The sequence below is a fragment of the Myxocyprinus asiaticus genome, chromosome 4 (assembly GCF_019703515.2).
Source record: "Myxocyprinus asiaticus isolate MX2 ecotype Aquarium Trade chromosome 4, UBuf_Myxa_2, whole genome shotgun sequence".
Lineage (NCBI taxonomy): Eukaryota > Metazoa > Chordata > Actinopteri > Cypriniformes > Catostomidae > Myxocyprinus > Myxocyprinus asiaticus.
In genome coordinates, this window is record NC_059347.1 from 41,376,206 (window position 1) to 41,401,187 (window position 24,982).

Here is a 24,982-nt window from a genome sequence, read left to right on the forward strand (position 1 = left end):
GTTAAATGTATTTGGCTAAGGTGTATTTGACTTCAACTGTGGATGCATCATGAGCCTATTTGTTAAATTATTTAATATTTACAGTGTTTTCTGAAGTTTAAATATTTCATAATGTATAATTGTGCATTTAAATATTTATGTATTTACATATTTATTACACTTACGTACATGCGGTGTTGGGTAAGTTACTTTAAAAAAAAAAAAGTAATCCACTACTGATTACTAATTACTTTTGGCAAATTGAAATTAGATTACTTTACTAATTACTTCATCTGGAAAGTAATTAGATTACAAATATCTTTGAAGTTACTTTCTAAAACTAATCAAACCTGTGGAAAAAAAAAAAAGGTGACACTATTACAGCAATATGACAAAAACAGCAACTTGGCTAAAAAGATCCAATGCATTTCTAAAAACGTTCTTATCATTTTGTGTGTGTGTGTGTGTGTGTGTGTGTGTGTATCCGCTATCTACAACCTTATTAGCTGTGTGTGGCATGTATGTGTACAGTAACCTTGTTTACCTGTGTTTGTGTTGGTGTGAAAGAATACTAATGAACTGAAAACATTTCTGAAAACCAATTTGCAGACAGCTTAGATAGTAAAGCCATTGTGTATTTGAACACATGTGCATATACATGTGTGTGTTTACACAACTTTACAGAGAGTGGATTATTTCTACTTCCCTGCTTATGCTCCGATGAACTGAGTATCCTTTATCACTTGCACATCTGTAACGCTATAGCATTGTGCTTGTGTTTTATTGTGTACAGTACATAAAAAAACATAAAAAGCCATTTGCTTAGCAATGTCTGTTCTGTAAATGTTCCCACCTTGTGAGCGATATATCCCTCTGTCAGACGGGAACGAGCGCTGTTTTCCATATACACCCAAAGCCGATCCCCTCTCCTCCCACGGCAGCTGCAGAGGAACACATGATGGAGACTCATGAAGATGGGGTAGAGCGCGGATATTTAAGGAGCATTTGTTGGCAGCCCAGCCTTGCGTGCCTCAGCCAGGGCTGGGAGCAGGGCCGTGGCTAGAGGGGTGAAAGGTGGTAATGATTCTAGGGGCCCACATGTCCAGGGGGGTCCCACAACAAATTCTAAACTGTATTTTTTAATAGGAAAGGGGCTCAAAGCAATATACAGCCAGGGGCCCCAGAATACCCAGCTACGGCCCTGGCTGGGAGCATGCTGACACAGAGCTCACTGAGATTGATTGTGAGCGCATGAAAACTTGAAACGCTTCACTTTCGTTTTCAATTTGAATAAACAACTACACTCCGCTGCGTCCATAGAAACACAGCTCACTCACCTGCCATCGCCTCACTACGTGCCCTCTATGCCATGGTGGTTTGTAAGAGCACATGCTCATTAGCTGACACAGCAACACACATAAAAGTACTAACATAGGAACGTAATACATTTTAAAATGCATTTTGCTTAATTAATATTATTTGTGATAAGGAGGAGGGTGGGGCTACACACGCCCCACCCCCAATTAGCTAATCAGCCGAGGAGAGTGATAAGTGCAGCGGGATGCGGCAGTTCAAGAGAGAGAGAGCCACACGCAGCTGCCGTGTGTGCGTTTATGTTTTGTCTTTTTAAGTTTAAATTAAAATTTGACTGTTCAGCTGGTTCCCGCCTACTCCTTTCCCATTTTAACCTTGTTACATTATTGTTTTAGCAATAAATGTGTAATCCAAGTAACTTAATTTTATTCATGTCTGTAACTGTAATTAGATTATTTAATTTTGTTTAGTAATGCTTTACATTACTGCGTTACCGCAAAGTGTAATCAGATTAAAGTAATAGTACTACTTAATAGTAGTACTTTGTAACGTGTTACACTCAACACTGTGTACATGTTTGTTTATATGCACTGGATATTACAGATATTAAATGAGACATGACATGAAAATGGACTGTGTGGATCTCGTCTTTGGACACTCAATACACGGAATGAAGCAAAAGGAAACTTTACTTGTATAATGTATATTGACTTGCTTGTACAAATATTTATTTTACAAGTTCTCGAACTCAGATCTACAAGCTTTTAAGTTTTGCAACACTTTTACCTTCTAACAGGCGCATCACTGTAGCCATGCTGTTAAACAGATAATGTTGTGAAAATAGTCCATGGAAAAGTTTAACCAAAATCAGGGTTGACGTCGTTGAATGCAATATAAATGTAACTATGACATATCACGGCTCAACTAAAGCGATGGTGACAGCGCGATCACGACAGCTCGGGACCCACTGCAACCAAACAATGCCAATTTCCTTCAGGGCGTGCACTCACGAGACACAACACGCAGTAAAAGATGAGGCTGAATCCAGCTATTTGCTGGCTTCTCATTCAGTAAAAGGATTGCGGCACTCAAGTTCTTCTTCACCATACACAATTCCATCTCTGGGGAGTAAAATCTGAATATTCACTAGCCAGTGATTTACTGCCTTTGGTGAATTCCTCCGTTTTTTTAATCTGTTATCTAACATTTGATGTATTTCACAATATTCTAGGCCTGTCTAGTTATGGATTTGGTGCCTATGCAGACATCGTGACCTTTAGCTGTCAGATTGGTCAGATCTGAATTTGCTGTCTCAAAGGAGAGAGTAAAATTTAAAAGCAGGTTATAAAGGAGAGCTTAAAGGGATAGTTCACCCAAAATGATTTACTCATCCTCCTGGCATTCCAGATGTGTATGACTTTCTTTCTTCTGCAGGACACAAATTAAGATTTTAAGAACAATATTTCAGCTCTGTTGGTCCAAAATTTTGAAGCTCCAAAAAAAGGGAGCATAAAAGTAATCCATTTGATTCCAGTGGTTAAATCCATGTGTTCAGACAGGATATGATAGGTGTGGAGAATCAGATCAATATTTAAATAATTTTTTGTCATAAATTCTCCTCTAGTAATAATATATAATATGTATTATATAATATGTATGATATGTAGTAATAAAGTCATATGCTTGAATATGAACTTGAATATGAAGCACTCTGTTTATTCTTTTGGAGTTTAGAGATAGGTCTTGAGATCCTGGATGAAATTGTGGAGAGATGACATGTTCACTCATCAGTGCCTCTTTGTCTTTGTGTCTTAGTTGTGGGACATTGTCCTCGGAGTCTGGACTGTGCCCGGGAGCGACGGCACTTCTGCCAGCCCGGCTCGTCACACTGTGGCCCATGCCTAGACCCATTTGTTGAGAACAAACGAGGGAAGTGTGTGGTCAGGAGACAAAATCACCCTGGTATGTACTGTTATCTTCAGATTGAGTATTAAACTGTGTCCACAGCCACAAAGAAAGAATGGCAGTCTCAATGATGGTCCATTGAGTATTTTGATAATGAGAGAAAATCAGTGCCAGAGCCTATAAAAAATGAGCTTGAATACTGAGCACAGCTGTTCATATCGCAAAGATGAATTATTGCATAGTAGAGGTCAATCAATATTGTTTATTTTTCAACTGATAATATGCAGATTTATTTTTAAATATCTGATAATAAACATCATAATATGCATTACAAACAAACATAATATGCATTGTTAATCTTTAATTAGCTATTATGTTTATTATATTAATTGCAATCGAAATTGCTAAATTTTTTTAGCATTATTATTTTACCAGTGAACACCATTGTTTTCTGTTGAACGAACAGTGATGTACAGTAATGGCATTGTTAGGTGCTATTCTTTAGAGACCAACCAAATAACACCAGTTACTGGTAGACCTTACAGTATATTGAAGAACCAATAACTGATTAAGCAGAAAGGTGTGAATATCTGTAAAAAGTAAAAGAGGACCAAATTGCCTGCTGTGATTTTGTTGGACAGTTTCAGGGATATTGACCTGATATGTAATATTACAAAAAGTAAATCTTTCATAAGCATGTCATTTTTAGGCTTCCCCATCATCAGGTTTTGGCATAGCCTCAGTATGCATTGAACTGAAGTAGAAGACCTCTCACTCCTCAGCAACCTTCGGTCTGTCTTCCCTCCTCCACCCACACATTGCTGCAGATGCAACAGGAGGGAGAGGGGAGCTAATTAAATAATTCAGGCAGTCTTGTTCTTCAATGCAGTGGAAGGGCTTGACAAATACCAATTTAAACCCAATTCCCATTAACCATACCAGCAACGAGCCATTAGAAGTAAATATCCTGAAGTTTTACGTATTTGTATCAGCTTTCTGTATTTGGCCCATACAATTTGTTATTTTGACTGATGCCTTGAGAATTATTGTTCTATCAGGAAGACTCGCAGACTTGAGTAAAATTTAAGATGACATTTATTTGATGAATATAAAAAACAGAAATGTAGTTGGTAATTTATTAATTTATGTGTTAATTATTTCTTAATTTATGTGTTTATGCTCGTAAACAAATATGGAACATGCAAATAAAATTTTGCTATAATGAAACTGAAAGGCCACTGGACACAAGGTTCCCACGGTCATGGAAAACCTGGAAATATCAGGGAATTTTAAAACTGTGATTTCAAGGCCTGGAAAAGTCATGGAAATTAATAAAATAATCAAAGTCATGGAAAAATCATGGAATTTTTTTATAGTTAATATATTTTTATTTATTATGCTCTGTAATAAAATATTTAACCAGGGTGTTTACATTGCACTGGATTAAAAACACACGGTGAAGAGTTTAAAATATATCATGTTATTTAGAATACCTGGCCAATTAGGGTTCTTTCACTCTAGCACTTTTGGTGTGCACCTGGGTTCGAATGATGTCAAAGTTCGGTTCGTTTGGATAATGAGTCCACTTGAAAAAGTGGTCTGGGGTATGGTTCATGTGAACTCCAGTACACTTTGCTGCTGATATGAAAGCAATCGTACCAAATCACGGAAGTGAACTAAGGCTGGGCGATATGTAAAAAATATTTTAGCGATAATCACCTTAAAAAATATCATGATATATGATTATCATCAACCCCACTGCCGAGGGTCTGTGAAAATTCATTTTAAATTCATTTATTGAAACACGAAAAACATAAACAAAAGACATTTCTAAATTCAAATTGCACTTTAGACTAAACGAAAAAAGCAATTAAAATAATAATATAAAATAACTATAAAAATCTTATATATAACCACCTACCCAAATCCAAACATTTACCGTCTCCAACGGCCACATTTGCCATCACGCGAGTATACGTCAACAACAACAGGTGGAAAATTACTAATAGCCTACAGATTAAGAACTAAAGACAGTTATAAATGTAAAGATAATAATCATAATAATAAATTCCCTTGTGTTCCCAAAATAATGCTGCTAAATGTGTGTTCTTATCAAATTTGTGTTTTTAATGTGTTTTGGTAATACAGTTAATGCTGCCTAAAGAAAAGAAAATAAACTAAATTTTAGGTTCAAGGTGAACGTGTCTTGTGTTATTTTGTGATTTAATCACTTTTGTCTTTGATTCTTTAATACAAAGAAATATATTACTGAACCTATTGAGTTGCATTCACAGTGCATGTTAGGTACAAACTGGTCCGTGGAAATAAAGCAAACTAAACTCACAGCATCTCCTGAGATGATCGGAGATCATTTTCAGCATTCTTATAGACGACATTATTCTTGCAAACAGTTTTCAGATGAGTGAAACAGAGAAAAGAGTGATAACTCTTTACATGCGCTTGTTCCACGAGACAGGCTCGTGCTACACGCCTCTGAACAAACAGCGAATCGGACATGAGCATTGACAGCTTTTCTAAGACTGTTCTTAAAAATATAATAAAATGTGTTTATTCAAGCGCGCATATTTGTGTTCATCAGCATTTCTTGTCATGTGTCACTCCGAGATGTCTTATAGGTCGCCAGCCTGTTGCGAGTAGGTGAGCAAAAATACTCGCGCATAAAATACATTTAGACGAGGAGCTTACGAACTGGATTCAGCCTCGTTGCATTTGGTGGGTGCTAGTTTCACACCCTGGGCTACTGTATAATAGTGGTTTTCCCATTTCCTGATATTGTCGATCATCTTCGTTGCATCGGGTTCTTTGTAAGATATCGTTGATATACAGTTGTATCATCCTATCACCCACCCCTAAAGTGAACCACTTTTGATGATGTATAATTAACATCTTTGCAGGCTCCTGATCGCAAATATGATGGTATAATGCACTTCTCACACCTGCTTGTGTCTAAATAAATCCCCTTCAGAGAGCAGCTCACATTCTTCACATCTCTTGTCAACACGTCCGCGGGCTCACGGCAGACAAACGCAAATTTTCATCACATCATTGCACATTCAGTGCATCCTTGGGAGACAAACACAAGTGGTGGTAAATCCAAAGAGATTAATAATTTAATAACACAGCAAAGCTGATGTCTTCTTGAGTTGTTGCCTAGTTACAGTGGTAAACAGCTGCCGTTTGTACTCACGTTAAATGACGGAACACGGTTTGGACTGAAATAATATAATGTGAACAGAGACCAGCGGAGGAAGGGGCGAGGAAACAAACCCGGGTGCGGTCCAAGCAATCGAACCAAGTGTGAAAGCACCCTTAGAGACAACGATGTGCCACTAAACCCCACCCATTTTAGGATTCACACAATGTGTTTGTATGGATTAAATTTAAAATTAAATGTTTTCAGTTTAACTTTTATCAAACAATGGTGTGTGTTTTTTTTTTTTTTTTTTTTACAAATTTGTGATTATGTGATTTCGGTGCCATTTTCAGAATGTTTGGGCATGGAAATTATCTTTGAAGTAATGGAAATTCATTAGTTGAAAAGAGTGGGAACCCTGTAGACAAAATAGTCTTTCATAGTCTCTTTGAATGTGTAATCCTCAAACGTAAGCTGTTTTCTTGCATGATTTTAAGTTGGAAATAAATAATCGGATACTACTAAATAAATTTAACTCACAATGTTAAAAACAGCCACTTTTATATTTGAATAACAGAACCATGTCTCTCTCTATCTCACACAGTCATACTGTATATAAACACACACAAACACATACTTTCTCTCTCAAAACTTTTCTCACCCACACTTCATACTTTTTCTCTTATCCAGTTTGTGAAGTTTTTGCTCTTGTCTCTATCTCAGTAGTTGCCGTGGCGATGGTTTTCATTCATTAATCTGTTGAGGCCCCTCCCCTTCTCTCAGCCCGCCTTCATGCCCTACTGCCCACATATGCATAGCAGCACCACACAACAGACAGACTGACCTATCCGCCTACACACACTGCAGCATACACACACATCTGCTCACAAAGATTCTGCAGTGCATACGCACACACAGTGTTACACAAGGTCATTAACTTCAGCACAGATGTTATGCATGTCATGATGCATTATAATTCATATGCTCATCAACATGCATCAGTGTACTAGCAGTATGACATCATGCACATTCTTAGACCAACTCCAATTACTGAATACCAAAAACGACAGCCAACCATGCAATTCAAATTATGCTAAGATGCCATAATATTTCTTGGTGCATTATTAGCATACTTAACATCATATGATGTTGCCACTATAGATGGTTCTCTTTTCTGGGTAACTCAGAGGGATTTTCCTGTGTATTGGAAAAGTCTGCAGTGCTTTCCTAACTAGCAGGCACATACCTGTTACAGCAATTGTTTTTCTCTGACATACTGTATACTCTATGATGTTTCCATGTGCATATGTAGTACTATATAGTACTACAAAGTTTCAGTTTTTCTTTTTGTCTCTCTTCCATCAACCTCTCTTTCCCTAACTAACTCCCTAATGTTATTTCTCTGTAACTCTCACTATGTTTTCAGCAGCCAAGGTGAACCGTCTCCCAGAGCTGGATGAAGAGATAGACATTCTCTCCTCCATCATAAGCAAACACAGAGAATCAGAAATTATGCACTCAGGTAAGAGCATGGAACATTTACATCCCTCTTTTTTGCACCCAGTACACACATCTGAATAAAAAATAAATAAAAACAACTTAGATTAATGGAGGAAATTCACTAAGAATGAATTGCGCTGAATGAACACGCTGGTAGTGTGGTTTATTTGCACGCACTAACTGTGTTGTTTCAGCATCCGATTCACAAAAAGTAGTATGCATGTCAGGTAATGGCACAAACATGCCCAAATAAATCTGTGCTGTACACAATATGCATGCCGAAATTCCCCATCTTGCAGGCCCATTCTGAGTGCTCGGTGTGGAGGATGCAGTAGCAGACAACCACGATCTGGCATACTTTGCAGGGACTGTACAGCATCATTCCACCTTTGTAATCCAGGCACCTGAATCGGCTCTTTAAAATGCTAAAAGTGCACTCGACTACACAGTGACAATCTCTTTGCTTGTGTTTCTATATGTTCTTCAGCCCCCTCTTCAGCTGCTTCCAAAGTCACAGAAGACCATTCCTTACCAAGCAGTCAGCACAGAGCAGAGACTTCTCCTACCTCTGCTCCACCAAAACCTGTGACAAGTGTCCTGCCCACCTCCTCCTCATCTATCACCAGCCCATCCTCACACGCTCCAATCATCTCTGTGGTGCAAAGCGCCCCTTTTATCGTCCCGTACCCCTCTGAGGACCACTCCTTCATTAGTGCGTTATGGACTCTATTGTTTGTTGATATTAATAACTATATATCAGTTTGTTATTGTGCCAATTGAGCCATTCCTTCTGTAACTTTTTCTTGAAAACATTTCCTTGTTTTTTTTCTCCTTTAGTATTTTTGGGTGTGTTTCTTATGATGGGCTCTGTGGCCATGGTCTTGACCGGGATGTGTTGGGTCAGGTGAGCTTTCATCTATTTGCAGGATGCAAGACTGGCATCTATTTTGTACTCTCTCAGTAATGGATCAACATAAAGGGATAGTTCACCCAAAAGTGAAAATTCTGTTATCATTTATTCCACTCATGTAATTTCTTCTGTGGAACACCAGAATGAAGAATGTTTTGCAGAATGTCCAAGATGCTCTTTACATAGAATAAAAGTGGATGGGGACCAGCGGCTGCTAAGCTCCAAAAAGCACTGTAAAAATGCACTGTATATTTCAAGTCTTCTAAAGCCATGCAATAGTTTTGTGTGAGAAACAAGCTAAAATTTAAGTCATTATTTACTGGTAATCTTGCCTGACAGTCATAGCCACCATTCACTTTCACTGTATGAAGAGCAGCTTGGTCATTCTGCTATGGATAACTCCTTTTGTGTTTAACAGAAGAAAGTCATATGTGTTCGTAGGACATGAAGATGAGTACATGATGACAGGATTTAAAATTTTTGGGGTAAACTATTCCTTAAAAGCTAGAGTTAAAATCCTTGTTTAACAAATTCCTGTATGAATAAGTTGGCATGAAAAATAATGATTCCATGTCATCTTCCTACTCAGAATGCAGAGAGGAAATTGTCTGTCCCAGAAGGTTGATTATCCTGCTTTTGGGTTGATAGGTCCCCATTCTTATGATGGTGCCATGGTAAGTAGAGCCTTTATGCACAGACAATACAAAATCCAAAGAGCTGCCTTTTTGTTCATAGGATCACAAACTCTCCTATCATTCATTTCCAGCCTGGAGATAAGACACTTGCCCAGAGTGCCCAGATGTACCACTTTCAGCTTCAGAAGCAGCAAATGATGTCACTCAAGTGAGTAAGCTGGGAACAGCATTAATAAACTCCAGTGTCTGGTTGCATTAGCACCTTAAGTGTAATTTTTCTTTAAGATCACCCTAAAGTTTCCCTTACACTCAAAAGTGTTGCAGAAACCAACCTTTAAGTGTTACGTAAGGGTTTTTATTGGTAAAATGCCACAATCCCTTACGATTTCCCTTAAGTATTTATTTTTTAATTAAAGGGTAGTTTACTCAGAAATTAAAATTATCTCATCATATACTATCCCTCATAACATCCCAGATGTGTATGATTTTCTTTCTTCAGCAGAACACAACGAAGCTCTGTAGGTCCATACAATGCAAGTGGATGGTGATCAGCACTTTAAAGCTCCAAATAGCACAGACAGTTGTAGTAAAAGTAATCCGTATGACTCCAGTTGTTAAATTAATGTCTTCTAAAGCAATACGATCGCTTTGGGTGAGAAACAGATCCATAAAGTCCTTTTAACTATAATTATTTATATATTCACTCTTAAATGCACGTCCATGAGGGGAATCAGTTTACACTGCCTCTCGCGTGATATAAGCGTGTTGGGGAAAAAAAAGACTTAAATATTGATCTGTTTCTCACCCACACTTATCATATCACTTCTGAAGACATGGATTTAACCACTGGAGTCATTTGGATTACTATTATGCTGCCTTTATATGCTTTTTGAGCTTGAAAGTTCTTGTCACCATTTACTTGCATTGCAAAAAAAAAAAAAAAGATATCAAAAATATTTATTTGTGTTCAGTAGAAGAAAGAAAGACATACACATCTAGGATGGCATGAGGGTGAGTAAATAATTAGAGGTTTTCATATTTGGGTGAACTTTTCTTTTTTTTTTAATATGGTCCAGTCTACATTAAATATTGATTAACTTTAAGCAATAATAAATGTGGTTTGGGCTGACTACAATAAGTTTTGTGCAGTGAACTATTGGCTGCTGAAAACAAAACATAGAAATTAAAGAGACATTAGAAACCAAAATTGTCTATTTTCCTATTCCACCAATGTCATGTGAATAATTTAGCATGTTGTTGGGCCTAAAGCAGTTCATAATATAAAAAAGAAAAATTCAGTGTTTGACATTTCTTAGTTTTGTACGATAAATAATTTTGGTACTGTGTTTGTTCCCCAGTGCTGAAGCAAAACCAGCTGAAAACCACTGTGTTAGATAATATATATATATTTTTAATCATCTACACATAATATGTTTTTGAGAGGTTTACCAATTGGATTATAATGCATTCATTGTTGTTTATATTGTTCTGCGTGTCTCTCACTTGCTGGTGGTATCTCTTTCAGACAAAGGAAGGAGTCCAAGATTCTGGAGTCAGGAGCTACTTCAGATGAGGAAAATGAAGATGGAGACTTCACTGTGTATGAGTGCCCTGGACTCGCCCCAGTAAGAGCACTTCTTCATTATTCTGAGTGTGGCAGCATATGTCTGTGTATATGTGTGTAGAGATCTCATAAATCCAGACACCTGTAGGTGTAATCGATGGTATTATATGTCTCCCACAGTTCTATGAAGTTTCCTGTAGTGTTGTAGTGTTTGAAGGTTTCTTTCTCTTCGCAGACTGGTGAGATGGAAGTGAAGAATCCACTGTTTGATGACTCCACCTTTCATCTTCACCTGCAGAGATGTTACAACTAAATGCGAGGAAACATCACCCCAGCAAAATCACTGCACACACAAACACGCATGAACACATGTGATTCACAGGTGTGCTTACCCCATCTGATCCATTTAGGCGTCGGTAGCCATGCAGTGAAGGTTGTGAAGGCCCTCTGCACTTATATCATGGTCCTTATGGACATTTGAGGGCAGTTTGTCCTGGCATTTTCTGCTCTCTCTGTTACATTTTTAGAATAGAGGTGGAAATTCTTGTACAGCTGTGCAAGAAACAGGTGAAAGTGGCATTGCAGAGTCCATCCATGTGTTGAAACACAATATTCCTTAACATTGCAACATTGACAACTTTGTTAACCTGTTGATTCACACGCAAAGAAACACATATACACTGAATTGTGCATGAAGGCTCATGCATTTTTCTATGAAACAAGCTTCCTTTCTAAGAACCAGAACACTGAGATGTAGTACATTTCAATTCAACTGCAGATGTGTAAAAACATTTACTGCATGGATTGTTGACTAAGAGTCACAACACCCACCCTGTACTGTATGTCCATGCAGTGTCTGCCCGTGTTTCCTTAAGCCTTCTGGACCATCCAGTTTTATGGTACTGTCTGCTATAAACATGCATCAGGGGACTGAGTGTCCCTACGCTCACAATGCGTGAACAGGTCAATGCCTTTATACCAGCTCAAGACTCATTTAATATCAGGTCATTGCTCAGTTCTATTATGACTTAATCTGTACTATATTGTGAATACTGTGCAATGAAAAGGAAACCTATTTATAGAATTAAATGTGTAGAGATATCTTGCCTGCAAACACTAGTCATATATTCAGAACTAACATGAACTATGAAGATATTCATTTGCATTGCAAAAGCAACATAAATGATGATTACCATATTTTCTGTTTTCTTTTACCAAATTCGTCTGTGACTGTATTTTGTAAAATACCAATGGTGATTTAAAATTTTTTTTTTTTTTTGTATGACTGTGCTCACAAAAATAGCCCTAAATGATATTATGTAGCCTCTGAATAATCAGAATGGTCCTACTATGCATGATTTGAAACTGTTTAATAATGAGGAGAGTCTATGTGCATTTCTGTTTCACACAAATGATTTAACAAAAACACATATGAACTGTAACCTGCCAACATGTATCATAGAAATTTTAGTTGGAACATGTTTTTATCAATCCCAGCAAAAAACAGACAATTGGACCTGATTTGCAATGTGTATATATAGCTGTTATAGTGTATGAAGCAGGCCAGGATTTACCAATCTTTCAGTAACTTGTACAAAGACTCTGGACTCTGCACTAAATCCCTTATTGCTGTAGGTGATATGATATAGTTTCATTTTGGAGCATTCATTGCTCGCTGCTGTTTCTCAGGAAATCTGCCAACAGTAGTCAGTGTCTGTGCAGCACTTTCTCTAATTATGGGGGATCCCTTCAGGTTCCTCTGAATGTTGTACCTTTGAATCTTCCAGTTAAACATTGTGACAGTGTTGTCGGTCTCTCAATGTGGCGTTGATGCAGAGCTCGAAGCCTGTAAAATTAGAAATGTGCCTCAGTAAGCCAACCCCATCCTCCAAAAACTGTAGACTTCAGCCTGCTCTGTTAGACAGTCATTGTGGGGATACCATCTCTGATAGTCTTCTGTATGACCTTCAGTTTTCAAAATAAAGAGTCGACATATATGCTGGTCATCAATAGAGCCCATTAAACCTTTGTTGACAACTGAGATTGCCTGACATGCATGTAAAGATGGAATATATACTGTAACGAGGATGAAATAAATATTTATATCAGCTCAAATAATAAATGTGTCCCGTCTTTTATATTAAACCTACCAGAAATCAGTTGTTGTATGTGGGGACTGAATCCACAAGCAGATTAGATAAGTAAGGGATAATGTACACTCAGCCGGTTGTTATCGCACAATAAACCTCGACAGGGTGATCAGGACCCAGACCCGAAACGGAGGGGTCTTTTATCACCCTGAAGGGGTTTATTTTGCGATAATAACTGTCTGACTATACATTATATTGCTTATTACACGGCTACTAAACAAATAAATAAATGGACATATAATATTGATTTTCACTTAAATTATGTAATTGAGAAGAAAGTAACCGCTGAACAGCTGAAATCCACCTCCGGTTTGTGTTGGAGTTCTGTTGGTGTTTATTTTGTGAAAAAGACCATCTGACTGCTCATTATTCATCCTATTACAAGACTACTTGCTAAATAAACAAATAAATGGACATGAAACATTGATCTGAGTTGAAATTATTTTATTAGTTTACTTGTAGGGATCGCACAGTGATCCGAGAAGCAGGAGAGATGGTACGCAGTACCAGGGTGAGCGGTCTGATCAGTAGATGTGCAGTTGCTGTTACACAGCAATATCAGGCCACTGGATAGTGCTACTGACCAATCAGAATAGAATATTCCAGAGAGCCGTGTAATAAGCTAAATCATCAGACTGGTTATTAACAACATGACACACCTGTGGATAAATGAAATAAAGAAACACCTTCATATACCCTTACGGATCTTAACCATTTTAGTACAGTATTATGTCAATGTGATTGTATTATCCATGTTTTTAAGCAGAAAAGTCTTTGGTTCCCTGAGATGAAGGGAACGAGACATTGCTGAACGGTTTGGGAATTCCTTTTCTATGACCTAGTTGAAGCTTTTGTATCATAACGGCAATCTTATGATTGGCAATGGTGTTTGAGCCCTGCCCTTTTAGGCACACATTTGCCCTATATAAGCGGGCGCTCACACACCATTTCTTCAGAATTTTCTGACTGAGGACAAGAACGCATCACTCATACCTCGAAACTCTGAAGTAGTAGTCTGACCAAGTTTGCAATGTCTCGTTCTCTTCATCTCAGGGAACCGAGGTTAGAAGAGTAACCGGAGATGGTCCTTATCAATTCAGTTCATGAGACATTGCTGAACGCTTTGGGGAACACAATACAAAAAATATTATAAAGAATACGATTTTTGCCCTAATATCAAAGGTCTTACTAGAAAAAATAAGTTATGATCCAACGTGAATTTTCTTGATAAACAAATATGATCGTGCCTGGTAACATGTGCATGTAAAATGGCTAGAAATAGCATTTTAGCTTAGCGTTAAGCTGACAATTTACACAAGGTTTATTTCTATTTCTTCTGCTCCAAACTTACTTCAAACTTACTTCTCTGTCTGCTCGTATGAATGTAACACATCATAAGAAAGTGTTTCACCCTGTTCCAGTGGATCGCATCATTTATATGTATACATTTTTCCATCTGAAAGGACTAAATATTAAATGAAACAAACGACAATAAAATGCAAAGTAATCTCTTCCATAATCAAAATACTTTTTGAATGTAACTGTATTCTAAATACCAATGATTTAAATTGTAACTGTAGTGGAATACTGTTACTTATATTTTGAATTTTAAATATGTATTCCTGTTACATGTATTTCGTTACTCCCCAACCCTGTGTGTATATGTATATATGAAAGGATACAGCTCCTGCCTGGATGCTGCAGGAAGCGGGTAGATGTCTCGCTGAGCGAAGAACCCAATCCGGCGGTGAGGCAGAGAGACTTCTTCGCCGGAACACTAGAGGGGGGCAGGTGAATCTTTTGCTGCAGGCTCTGAGAGTCAGGCGAAAAACGTCCTGATGCATCTGCAGGGAATCCCAATCACAGGAGTTCTGATCAGCCTCACCTGTACATCATCACCACAGCTATCACTGCACCGTTTATAAGAGAATCTGTCACGTTCTATCACTGTGAAGTATACGCTCAATTCCCTTGTGTTTGACGTTACCAAGCTTGCATAATTCTGCCTGATTCCCTGTTGTTATACCTTTGCCTGTTTTTGACCACGAGTTTGCCAATTGCCTGACCTTCTGGCTGTACTCATTATTGGATTTTGCCTGTCATCTGAATTGTACTGTTGACTTACCTACATTAAAACTGCCCTACTGCACTTGCATCCTACTCTCCTGGTGGTATTTCCTGACAGAATACTTTGCCGATTCTCGTGGATGCAGCAGGCAACATGGAGTGTAAACAAGCTTTCACTCATCATGGACAGTTAATGGAACAACAACAACAATACCTCACTGATCTCAGTGCCAAGGTTGATCTAATCACACAAGCTATCTCTGCATTACCCCCATCCACATGGACCATTGCTATTAACCCATCGATGCCCATGCCCGACAAATTCTCAGGTGACGTTTCTAGCTAGATGGTCTCTTTTCTTTGCACGGTTCCAGTTTACACTGTCCTACTGCCCAGGCTCCAAGAATGGTAAGGCCGAGGCCTTGTCTCACATGCATGTCTCTGAACCCCAAGCCACAAGTGAAGAATTTATCTTATCTCCTTCCTGTGTAGTGGGCGCCATCGATTGGGAGTTGGATCAAGAATTATCTAGAGTACCCCGTAATCAAATACCTACCTCATGTCCGTCCAATAAGTTCTTTGTTCCACCCAGACTGAGGGTCAAGGTCATCACTTGGGCACATATTTCCATTGCCACTGGCCACCCAGGAGTGCAGCGAACTTACCATCTACTGTGAGTAAAGGATTGGTGGCCCAATATGATAGCTGACATCCGTCGAGTGGTTTCATCCTGCTTCACTTGTGCCCAAACCAAAGTGCCCAGAATCCTACCTGTAGGTAAACTCTTACCATTGCTTGTACCTCAGTGTCCTTGGTCTCATATATCCATTGACTTTCTCACAGACCTACCTGAATCTCAGGACAAATCCAAGATCTGAGTTTTCATAGACTGTTTTTCAAAGTCCCTTCGCCTTATTCCACCATCAGACCTGCCATCTGCCTTTGAGACAGCGGAGCTCCTATTCGAGCATGTGTTCCGCTACTTCAGAATACCTGAAGACATAGTCAGCAATCGAGGTCCACAGTTCACTTCTCATGTCTGGACTAGCTTCATGGAGAAGATGGGGGTCACCGTAAGTCTCACGTCTGGATATCATCCTCAAGCTAATGGCCAGGTAGAATGTGTCAACCAACAGATTGGACAATTTCTCCATTCCTTTTGTTCCACTAGTCCAGGAGATTGGGCAAATTTCTTACCATGGGCGGAGTATTTCCAAAATTCCCTTCGCCACTCAGCTACACAACTCACCACTGCAAATAGAGACTCTGTCACGTTCTATCACTGCAAAGTATATGCTCAATTCCCTTGTGTTTGACGTTACCAAGCTTGCATAATTCTGCCTGATCCCCTGTTGTTATACCTTTGCCTGTTTTTGACCACGAGTTTGCGTCTAGCCTGTTTTCCTCTGTTTGCCAATCACCTGACCATCTGCCTGTACTCATTATTGGATTTTTCCTGGTGTCTGAATTGTACTGTTGCCTTACTTGCATTAAAACTGCCCTACTGCACTTGCATCCTACTCTCCTGGCGGTTTTTCCTGACAACGCGCTGCTTCGGGCATGCGATTTGTGAAACAGTTGTCACACTTTGCTTGTAAGCATCGAGGAATAAATTCTGATTGGATAAAATTGTTTGGTTTTTGCTATTCGTTTGTAGATTAATTAGGTGTGGAAAGCGATTGAAAATACATAGGCAAAAAGGTCAATGAGAATGAGAGGATGAAAACATTTTTATTTATTAGGCATGTTATGCCAGCAGAGAAGGGTTTGCTGGCCTTGAGAAATCGCCACTGGTCTTTTAATTCTCAGATAGCCAGCAGAAGTGACCAGCCAGGGTTAAATCTCAGTTGCACCGACGGGGCACATGGTAACACTGCGTTACAATGTACCCCAATTACAAAAAACTATATGTAATTCCATGCAGTCAGATATATAATTTATATAATTCCCCTTAATGCGCGCGTGTGTGTGTGTGTGTGTGTTTGTGTGTATTTTGTCATCAATCCATGCATTATTTCGGTCAGTGCTGTGGCTTTGTTATGTATTTAGTGTCAAGTGTCAAAATTATTGCTATATTATATTTGACAAAGTTAATAAATGGCTTTTATTGACATGCAAATTTAGTTTATCTTCTAGGCTTTTTAATTAGATCAGATACCATTGTTAGAGGGGGATTTTAAGCTGTTATATGGTCTTGTTACAACGTGCCCTGCCTATGTTACATTGTAACATTTCACTTTCTTTTTTTCGAGGTAGATTGCGAAAAAGTATATGCTGAATTCACGAAACAAGACCACATACAGGTGCATCTCAATAAATTAGAATGTCGTGGAAAAGTTCATTTATTTCAGTAATTCAACTCAAATTGTGAAACTCGTGTATTAAATAAATTCAATGCACACAGACTGAAATAGTTTAAGTCTTTGGTTCTTTTAATTGTGACGATTTTGGCTCACATTTAACAAAAACCCACCAATTCACTATCTCAAAAAATTAGAATACATCATAAGACCAATAAAAAAAAAAAACATTTTTAGTGAATTGTTGGCCTTCTGGAAAGTATGTTCATTTACTGTATATGTACTCAATACTTGGTAGGGGCTCCTTTTGCTTTAATTACTGCCTCAATTCGGTGTGGCATGGAGGTGATCAATTTGTGGCACTGCTGAGGTGGTATGGAAGCCCAGGTTTCTTTGACAGTGGCCTTCAGCTCATCTGCATTTTTTGGTCTCTTGTTTCTCATTTTCCTCTTGACAATACCCCATAGATTCTCTATGAGGTTCAGGTCTGGTGAGTTTACTGGCCAGTCAAGCACACCAACACCATGGTCATTTAACCAACTTTTGGTGCTTTTGGCAGTGTGGGCAGGTGCCAAATCCTGCTGGAAAATGAAATCAGCATCTTTAAAAAGATGGTCAGCAGAAGGAAGCATGAAGTGCTCCAAAAAGTGCTTTCTTGGTAAACGGGTGCAGTGACTTTGCTTTTCAAAAAACACAATGGACCAACACCAGCAGATGACATTGCACCCCAAATCATCACAGACTGTGAAAACTTAACACTGGACTTCAAGCAACTTGGGCTATGAGCTTCTCCACCTTTCCTCCAGACTCTAGGACCTTGGTTTCCAAATGAAATACAAAACTTGCTCTCATCTGAAAAGAGGACTTTGGACCACTGGGCAACAGTCCAGTTCTTCTTCTCCTTAGCCCAGGTAAGATGCCTCTGACGTTGTCTGTGGTTCAGGAGTGGCTTAACAAGAGGAATACGACAACTGTAGCCAAATTCCTTGACATGTCTGTGTGTGGTGGCTCTTGATGCCTTGACCCCAGCCTCAGTCCATTCCTTGTGAAGTTCACCCAAATTCTCGGTTGGTTGTGCATCTTTTCTTCAACACTTTTTCCTTCCACTCAACTTTCTGTTAACATGCTTGGATACAGCACTCTGTGAACAGCCAGCTTCTTTGGCAATGAATGTTTGTGGCTTACCCTCCTTGTGAAGGGTGTCAATGATTGTTCTCTGGACAACTGTCAGATCAGCAGTCTTCCCCATGATTGTGTAGCCTAGTGAACCAAACTGAGAGACCATTTTGAAGGCTCAGGAAACCTTTGCAGGTGTTTTGAGTTGATTAGCTGATTGGCATGTCACCATATTCTAATTTTTTGAGATAGTGAATTGGTGGGTTTTTGTTAAATGTGAGCCAAAATCGTCACAATTAAAAGAACCAAAGACTTAAACTATTTCAGTCTGTGTGCATTGAATTTATTTAATACACGAGTTTCACAATTTGAGTTGAATTACTGAAATAAATGAACTTTTCCACGACATTCTAATTTATTGAGATGCACCTGTATGTGTAATAGACACGTGTGAAATTAATGTGAAAAAAGAAAAATACATCGAACCCCAAGTACATTTACACAAACTTAAGAAAACCAAAAAGTGTTTGTTTGTAAACCGCTGTCCCCTACTGTAGTTAAACCATGGTTCATTTTTGTATTAAAGGGGTAGATAAAGTAATCATCTGTTTATGTGCCTAGTTCATTTACCAATTTCATGTGAGCTAATTGTATATCTACAGTCTTTATTAAATTATATAGACATATATGCTGTGTGTGTAAGCTGCAACTTGCTTACTGACTTATCAGCAGTTGCTGAACATTTCCCAGTACACAAAGGTAAATTGTAAAACGGGTCATTCCTAAATTCAGTGACATTTAAGTCTCCAATACAAATTATTATATTTATATTGTTTTCATTTGAATAGGCTTGGGGAAAAGAATAAAGATTATTAATATTGTTACACACTACTGTGGGCCTAAAAGTCACATTTTAAATATTTGAAATAATTTTAATTTGTTGCACTTATGTCATTTCCTCATGTGCCCATCAAACTTCTTTGACAAAAACAAGAGCTAAATCATCAGAATTCAAAATTTTGTTCCATCCAAGTGGTTGGTATGACATTCTCTCACTTACATGCATTCATGTGTGGTAAATGTGTCATTTTAACCCTGATATTGGAGGTTTTTTGTGTGTCCCCTGATTTATCATCCACTCTGTTATGTCATGTGGACATCAGCCATTTGGCATAATTATTTTGAGTTACTTTAAGTGCATAACTCTTTTGTTTTATGGATGTTTCCCTTTATTTTGTGGTGTTAATCATATGTGGTCAAGCAAAGCGTGTCCACACTGTAATGGGAAGACAGGAACATTTCAACATATTTATGTTAATAGAAAAAACAAAACATACAAATGAGTTTACAATTATGTTTGCAAGATCTCATTCACAGACCATGTAGTGGCTAATTTATCCATTAAATGTCCACCCCATTATCATCCACCCTGTCATTTTCCACCCTGACCCTGCCCATTTTCCCGGATGGACATCTGAATCTTCAGAGTAATATAGCTTGACTGGTATGACTTATAAAATCTTTAACATGTCCCTTTAATAATAAAACATAAAGAAACGTTAAAAAATATGTGACATTTTTCAAATGTTTCAAAGCCAAAATAACCTAGTTTCCATCCACTTTTTGCGCTGTTTTGTTATCGACAAAGTGAAAATGTGTGTGTATATATATATATATATATATATATAAAATGAAAAAAAAAAAACAAGAAATTTCTTCCTGTTTCCGTTCAGATGGCCTTCTAGTGATAAAAAATGGTGTGCATGATGATGTCATGTTTAAAAAACCACTTTGTCGCATACGTTTTGGTTTATCGCAAAAGAAATCTGCCCTTAAGCCGTTTCCATACAGAAATGTGTGTATATCGCTAATTGTGTACCTTTCGCCTCCCAGATGTCCCTAATTTTTTCCCCCCTGAAGTTTTGGTAAAATGGGGAGAGTACTGAGACAATTAATTGAAATTAGCCAGCTTACTGTCATTTTAATTTCACAAATAAATGCAATCAGCAGTTGCCCTTCTTATAGGACTGTAATATTGGTCCTGATGTTGCACCTATCGCAGGTTGCCTCCGGTTCCAACCTGAAAGCAAATCGTCATGGCCCTGTTCAAGCTGGCAACCTGCACCAAGTAGTGGGGGAACTTTCAGTCTTAGTATAAGGACCATCCATCCATGTGTATATGCTGTGTTCACAGCTATTAAACAAAAATTGATGCGGTGTAATATCATGGTTTACATATGATACATTCCTGATATTCAGTAGGCTATTTTGAACAATCATCTAATCTAAAGCATCTCAACTGCGTTATGTCTCGCATATTTGTCCAGCAACTTTTAACGACCAACTGAACTTGATTATCATCTAAAATTAATTTTAGTGTGGAAGCTCAGCAAATGTGATCCGAGGTAAAGAGGGTTAGATTTAAAATATTTAAACGTTTTAAAATGTTCTAAAGCTAGTTTTCTGAAAGTGAATTCAGTATTGGACAAATAGTTCTGATAGTTTATAGTCTTGAAAAAAGTGTAGAACATTCTGAGAAGCTGACCTTTTTCATCTACAGAACAGGGTAAGGCTAAATTAAATTTGTGTAAAGAAAAGGCATATATAGGGCTAACAATATAATTTTTTCATTTGGTAATTTATTAATTTTTATTTAATGCTTTATTTGTTTGGTAATTTATTTTATTTAATACAGGGAATTTTGCCAACATTTTTTCAAAGTAAGCTAAACAATAATTTAATAGAATCGGATTAGTGTTCCAAAAAAGTACACTGAAGCTTTTCTCCTGGTATTGTGTATTTATTTTTAATTTAAAACATCTTTGTGCACAGAAATGTTATGTTTTTTGTATTGTGGGCCAATTCCATGACTGCCATCTGTATTTTGTATGGTGTGGAAAAGCAGCTTTAATAAATAAAGGGATGGCTACCACGATTAAATTAATCGCAAAGAGTGGTCATTCATTTGTTCTCCGTGCACTTGTCCATGACAGGTGCATGTTACGAGATATTTGTGTTGGCACTCTGGGAAGTGTCATGACGCAGATGTGTTTGCAGCATCGAATCTGTGCAGGTATGCCATTAAGACCAATCCATAAGTGTGAGTGATGCTTCACGTACAATAAATTGGCTTTCAAGCATGTATACTTTCGTCATGATTAACACAGGCTAACGACTGGGGTAAATTCTGTCATGTGACACTATAATTTTGCGTTAATGCCCAGTTTTCTCTACAAAAAGTGTTTCCAAAACAGTTTTTCGCAACATCTGAAGTATCACATGGAGTTTATGTGCTAGAGTTAAATGGAAAAAATATTATGTCAACACTTGTGAAATTTTAGCGATAATTTGCATTTCCATCAGCTATATCCGCAGGCCTGGCTTCAGCTCTAAGATATAAGGTGGGCCATAGGACCCGCCGGGTGGGCTGAACAGTTGGAGGGGTGGGTGTAGGTGTAGTTCTCAAGGTGGGCCAAGTTCATGATTGGGTGGGCCAGGCCCACCCAGGCCTCCCTGTGGAGCCGGGCCTGATCCGTGAACCTTTTGATGCACTACACTTTTTGTCGTAAAAAAACCCTTGGATGGAAATGTAGTTAATATCAATGAATTGTATGAATGATCCAAACACAAAGAGATGTCAGCAAAATAACTATGTAACAACAACCATGGCCATCTGCTGGCTAATGTGAATAAAGATATTTAGAATACATCACTTATGTCACTTGTTTTCCACTGGGTTGATGATTTTTCCCATGAAGAGGATGTTGTAATTTACAGGGTCGATGATAAAGATCATGAATGGATGGTCGAATCTGTCAGTTTGTATTGGGCCGACAGAAGCAGATTTTATGTGAGTTGTTGTCACGGCTGCAGCAGTGGTTCCTTCCTCATAGACATCCAGAGAGGCTTGATGCTTAACCTCATGATTAATCAGATACAGTTGTCCACTTCAGACAAAAGCAAGAAAAAAAAAATAAACAGCATACTCTAGGGTGACCAGACGTCTACATTTTCTGGGGACTGTCCCCGACTGGAGCCGTCCCCGGAAATGTCCCCGGAAATGTCCCCGTTTTTACTGGCCGTTCAAAACAGTCCACTAAGTGAAAATACATGGCAAGAAAGCCCCTGTTGAAGCCTGCCGGCAACAAGGTTAATCGTGTACTCTTTATTTTGACCTACCGAAGGGTAATATAACACAATGTATAATGTTATAACTTTACACTCGATTTTTTTATATTATACATTTTTTAAATATTAAGAGATTTACGCTGATAAGGCGGACACGCGTCATCACAGTCTGTGAAAAAGGTCTATTGAAAAGAACATTATCGTTAACAGCTTCGAGGTGAGGCACATGCTAGTTATGTTACAAAGAAGTTATATTGTTCTGCATTATATAAAATTAATGCATTTAAAATAAGAATACAACATTAATAACATGGAAAATTAAATGAAATGTATAATAAAGTATCTGCAAAGAACAACAATAAATTTAAGTCATCACATTACAGCATAGATTACATTGCGCCTTGCTGGTAAACAAGTGATTGAAAAGAAGAATCATAATGCGTAAGAGTTGATAAAAATAACAGGTATAATTAAGAAAAACAGGTCCATATGAGATAACTGATAGAAACAGTCAGTGTAATGTCAATGACATATTTACCACTAAACTACAAATGTCCCCATTTTTCATTTCAGAAATCTGGTCACCTTAGCATACTCACACTATGTGTGTGTGTTTTTTTTAATAAGTATAATTTGTTTCTTTACCTCTGAAATAAACGTCCTTTCTTCGGAAATTCCTGTGAAGTTGGCTTTAGCTGTAAACATATCAGTCATTCCCATTGCATTTAAAATACTGTTAAGGGAATATGATGTTTTAAGAGACAGCTTGGGGACAAAGATGTCCACTTTTCTGAAAGACAAAAAAAAAAACAAAAAAAAAAAACAGGGTTTAGGGTTTAATCTGATCAGGCCCAGGGTTATGCTTCGTAAATCAAATGTAAAGAAACATTTGAATATCTAATATGTTTCATACAGTTTGAAAGACTTTTTTATACCGTATATTTACATTTAGTCTTTTAGCAGATGCTTAAAGTTACTTACAAATAAGGAACATAAGCAATTTGTCATACAAATATATAATAGTATATAAATAAAGCAAGCTGTAAAATGTTATGCTGTACATATTATGTCAAGCAATGTAACAACCATGTGCTTAGCAGAGAACAAGGAGAAAGAGCCATCGTAGTCAAGAGCAAGGGCTTTAGTGGAGAGTCCCGTGTCATAAAAAACTTTGAGGTAATCGTATTGATGTGTCATTTGTACTGGAACTGTGGTTTCAGCATCCACATGGAATTTAGCCTCACAAGTCAGGTTTGGGTTAAATGGCATGTTCCAGTTTCCTTTGGGAAAAAGTGGTGTTATTAAAAGGGGTTTGAGACCTGATGTATGACATTACCAAATTACTAGAGTTTGTGTATGTGTTGTTGGTTTACCTTTACAATATATGTAAGTGACAAGAAACATCATGGCATTAGGATCAAGATGATCAACAACTTTATCTATTTTGTCATGCGTTTTTGTTTTTTTTCTTCACGTGTTAATCTTGTCTAAAGTTTCTTGACTGTTGAAATCCACAGTGAAGCCTTCTGCGAGGTAAAACTGTTTTATTTTCTCAAAGAACTCTGGATGTGGCTTAGATTTGTTGTTTACATAATAAGCACTACCGACATCGATGTTCACCCTTGTTCGCTGGTTGATTTCTTCCAAGAGTTTTTGGAATGAATTGTGCATTTCTTCAAAGCTGAACATGGAGCTGTCATAGCCCATGCCACTGAGAAACTGCTGTTTGGTTTCGCCGCTGGCTGCTAAAGACAGTGCAGAAAGGGCCATAGATACACTCAATGGAGAGAAGAAAATGTCCTTGGACTGATACTCAGGTATTGTCACAAGCTTCTTGTACAGGTGAAAACCAAAATCATTATTCATCCATAACATCAATGTGAGACTGTCAAAATTTGGTGGACGCTCATTGTCATTTCCATGGACGATTGGGTGAACTATTAAACATACATACAAAGCACAAATCCTAAGACACATTTGTATGATATTCCTTTTCAAGATCACTTTTCAAGTTAGCTCAGGCCCTGAGGAAACAGAAACAGATTTGCAACATTGTGATACACAGAGATGCAGCAAATGCCCTAAACAGTTTATCAGTGCCACAAAAAAATCTGTCCTCAACTTTTTTTTAGCATTTATCAAATGATACCCCTCAGAAACATATGAACACACAAATGTCCCACCTGTCCAGACAGCTGCCGGCCCTTTTCCTCAACTTGACTGCTTTGTAAAGTCTATGTTGCTAAGTTCGCTGATCAGA

At 38.0% G+C, this 24,982-nt stretch overlaps 1 protein-coding gene and 1 pseudogene across 2 annotated transcripts in view; one reads left to right on the top strand and one right to left on the bottom strand.

The window, feature by feature from the left end:
• Positions 1-13,067, top strand: part of npdc1b (neural proliferation, differentiation and control, 1b) — a 36,019-nt gene extending 22,952 nt beyond the window's left edge. The window contains exons 2-9 of one of the 2 annotated variants that reach the window (XM_051695766.1): positions 3,109-3,255; positions 7,779-7,874; positions 8,340-8,564; positions 8,690-8,756; positions 9,352-9,436; positions 9,529-9,605; positions 10,923-11,022; positions 11,197-13,067. In XM_051695766.1, the coding sequence (XP_051551726.1) occupies positions 3,109-3,255; positions 7,779-7,874; positions 8,340-8,564; positions 8,690-8,756; positions 9,352-9,436; positions 9,529-9,605; positions 10,923-11,022; positions 11,197-11,274 (875 nt within the window). In that variant the 3' untranslated portion in view covers positions 11,275-13,067. The remainder of the gene's footprint in view (positions 1-3,108; positions 3,256-7,778; positions 7,875-8,339; positions 8,565-8,689; positions 8,757-9,351; positions 9,437-9,528; positions 9,606-10,922; positions 11,023-11,196) is intronic. The other variant, XM_051695767.1, reaches the window with a different exon arrangement.
• A 9,245-nt stretch (positions 13,068-22,312) lies between these two features.
• On the bottom strand, positions 22,313-24,597 carry LOC127439698 (alpha-1-antichymotrypsin-like; annotated as a pseudogene).
• Positions 24,598-24,982: the final 385 nt, after the last annotated feature.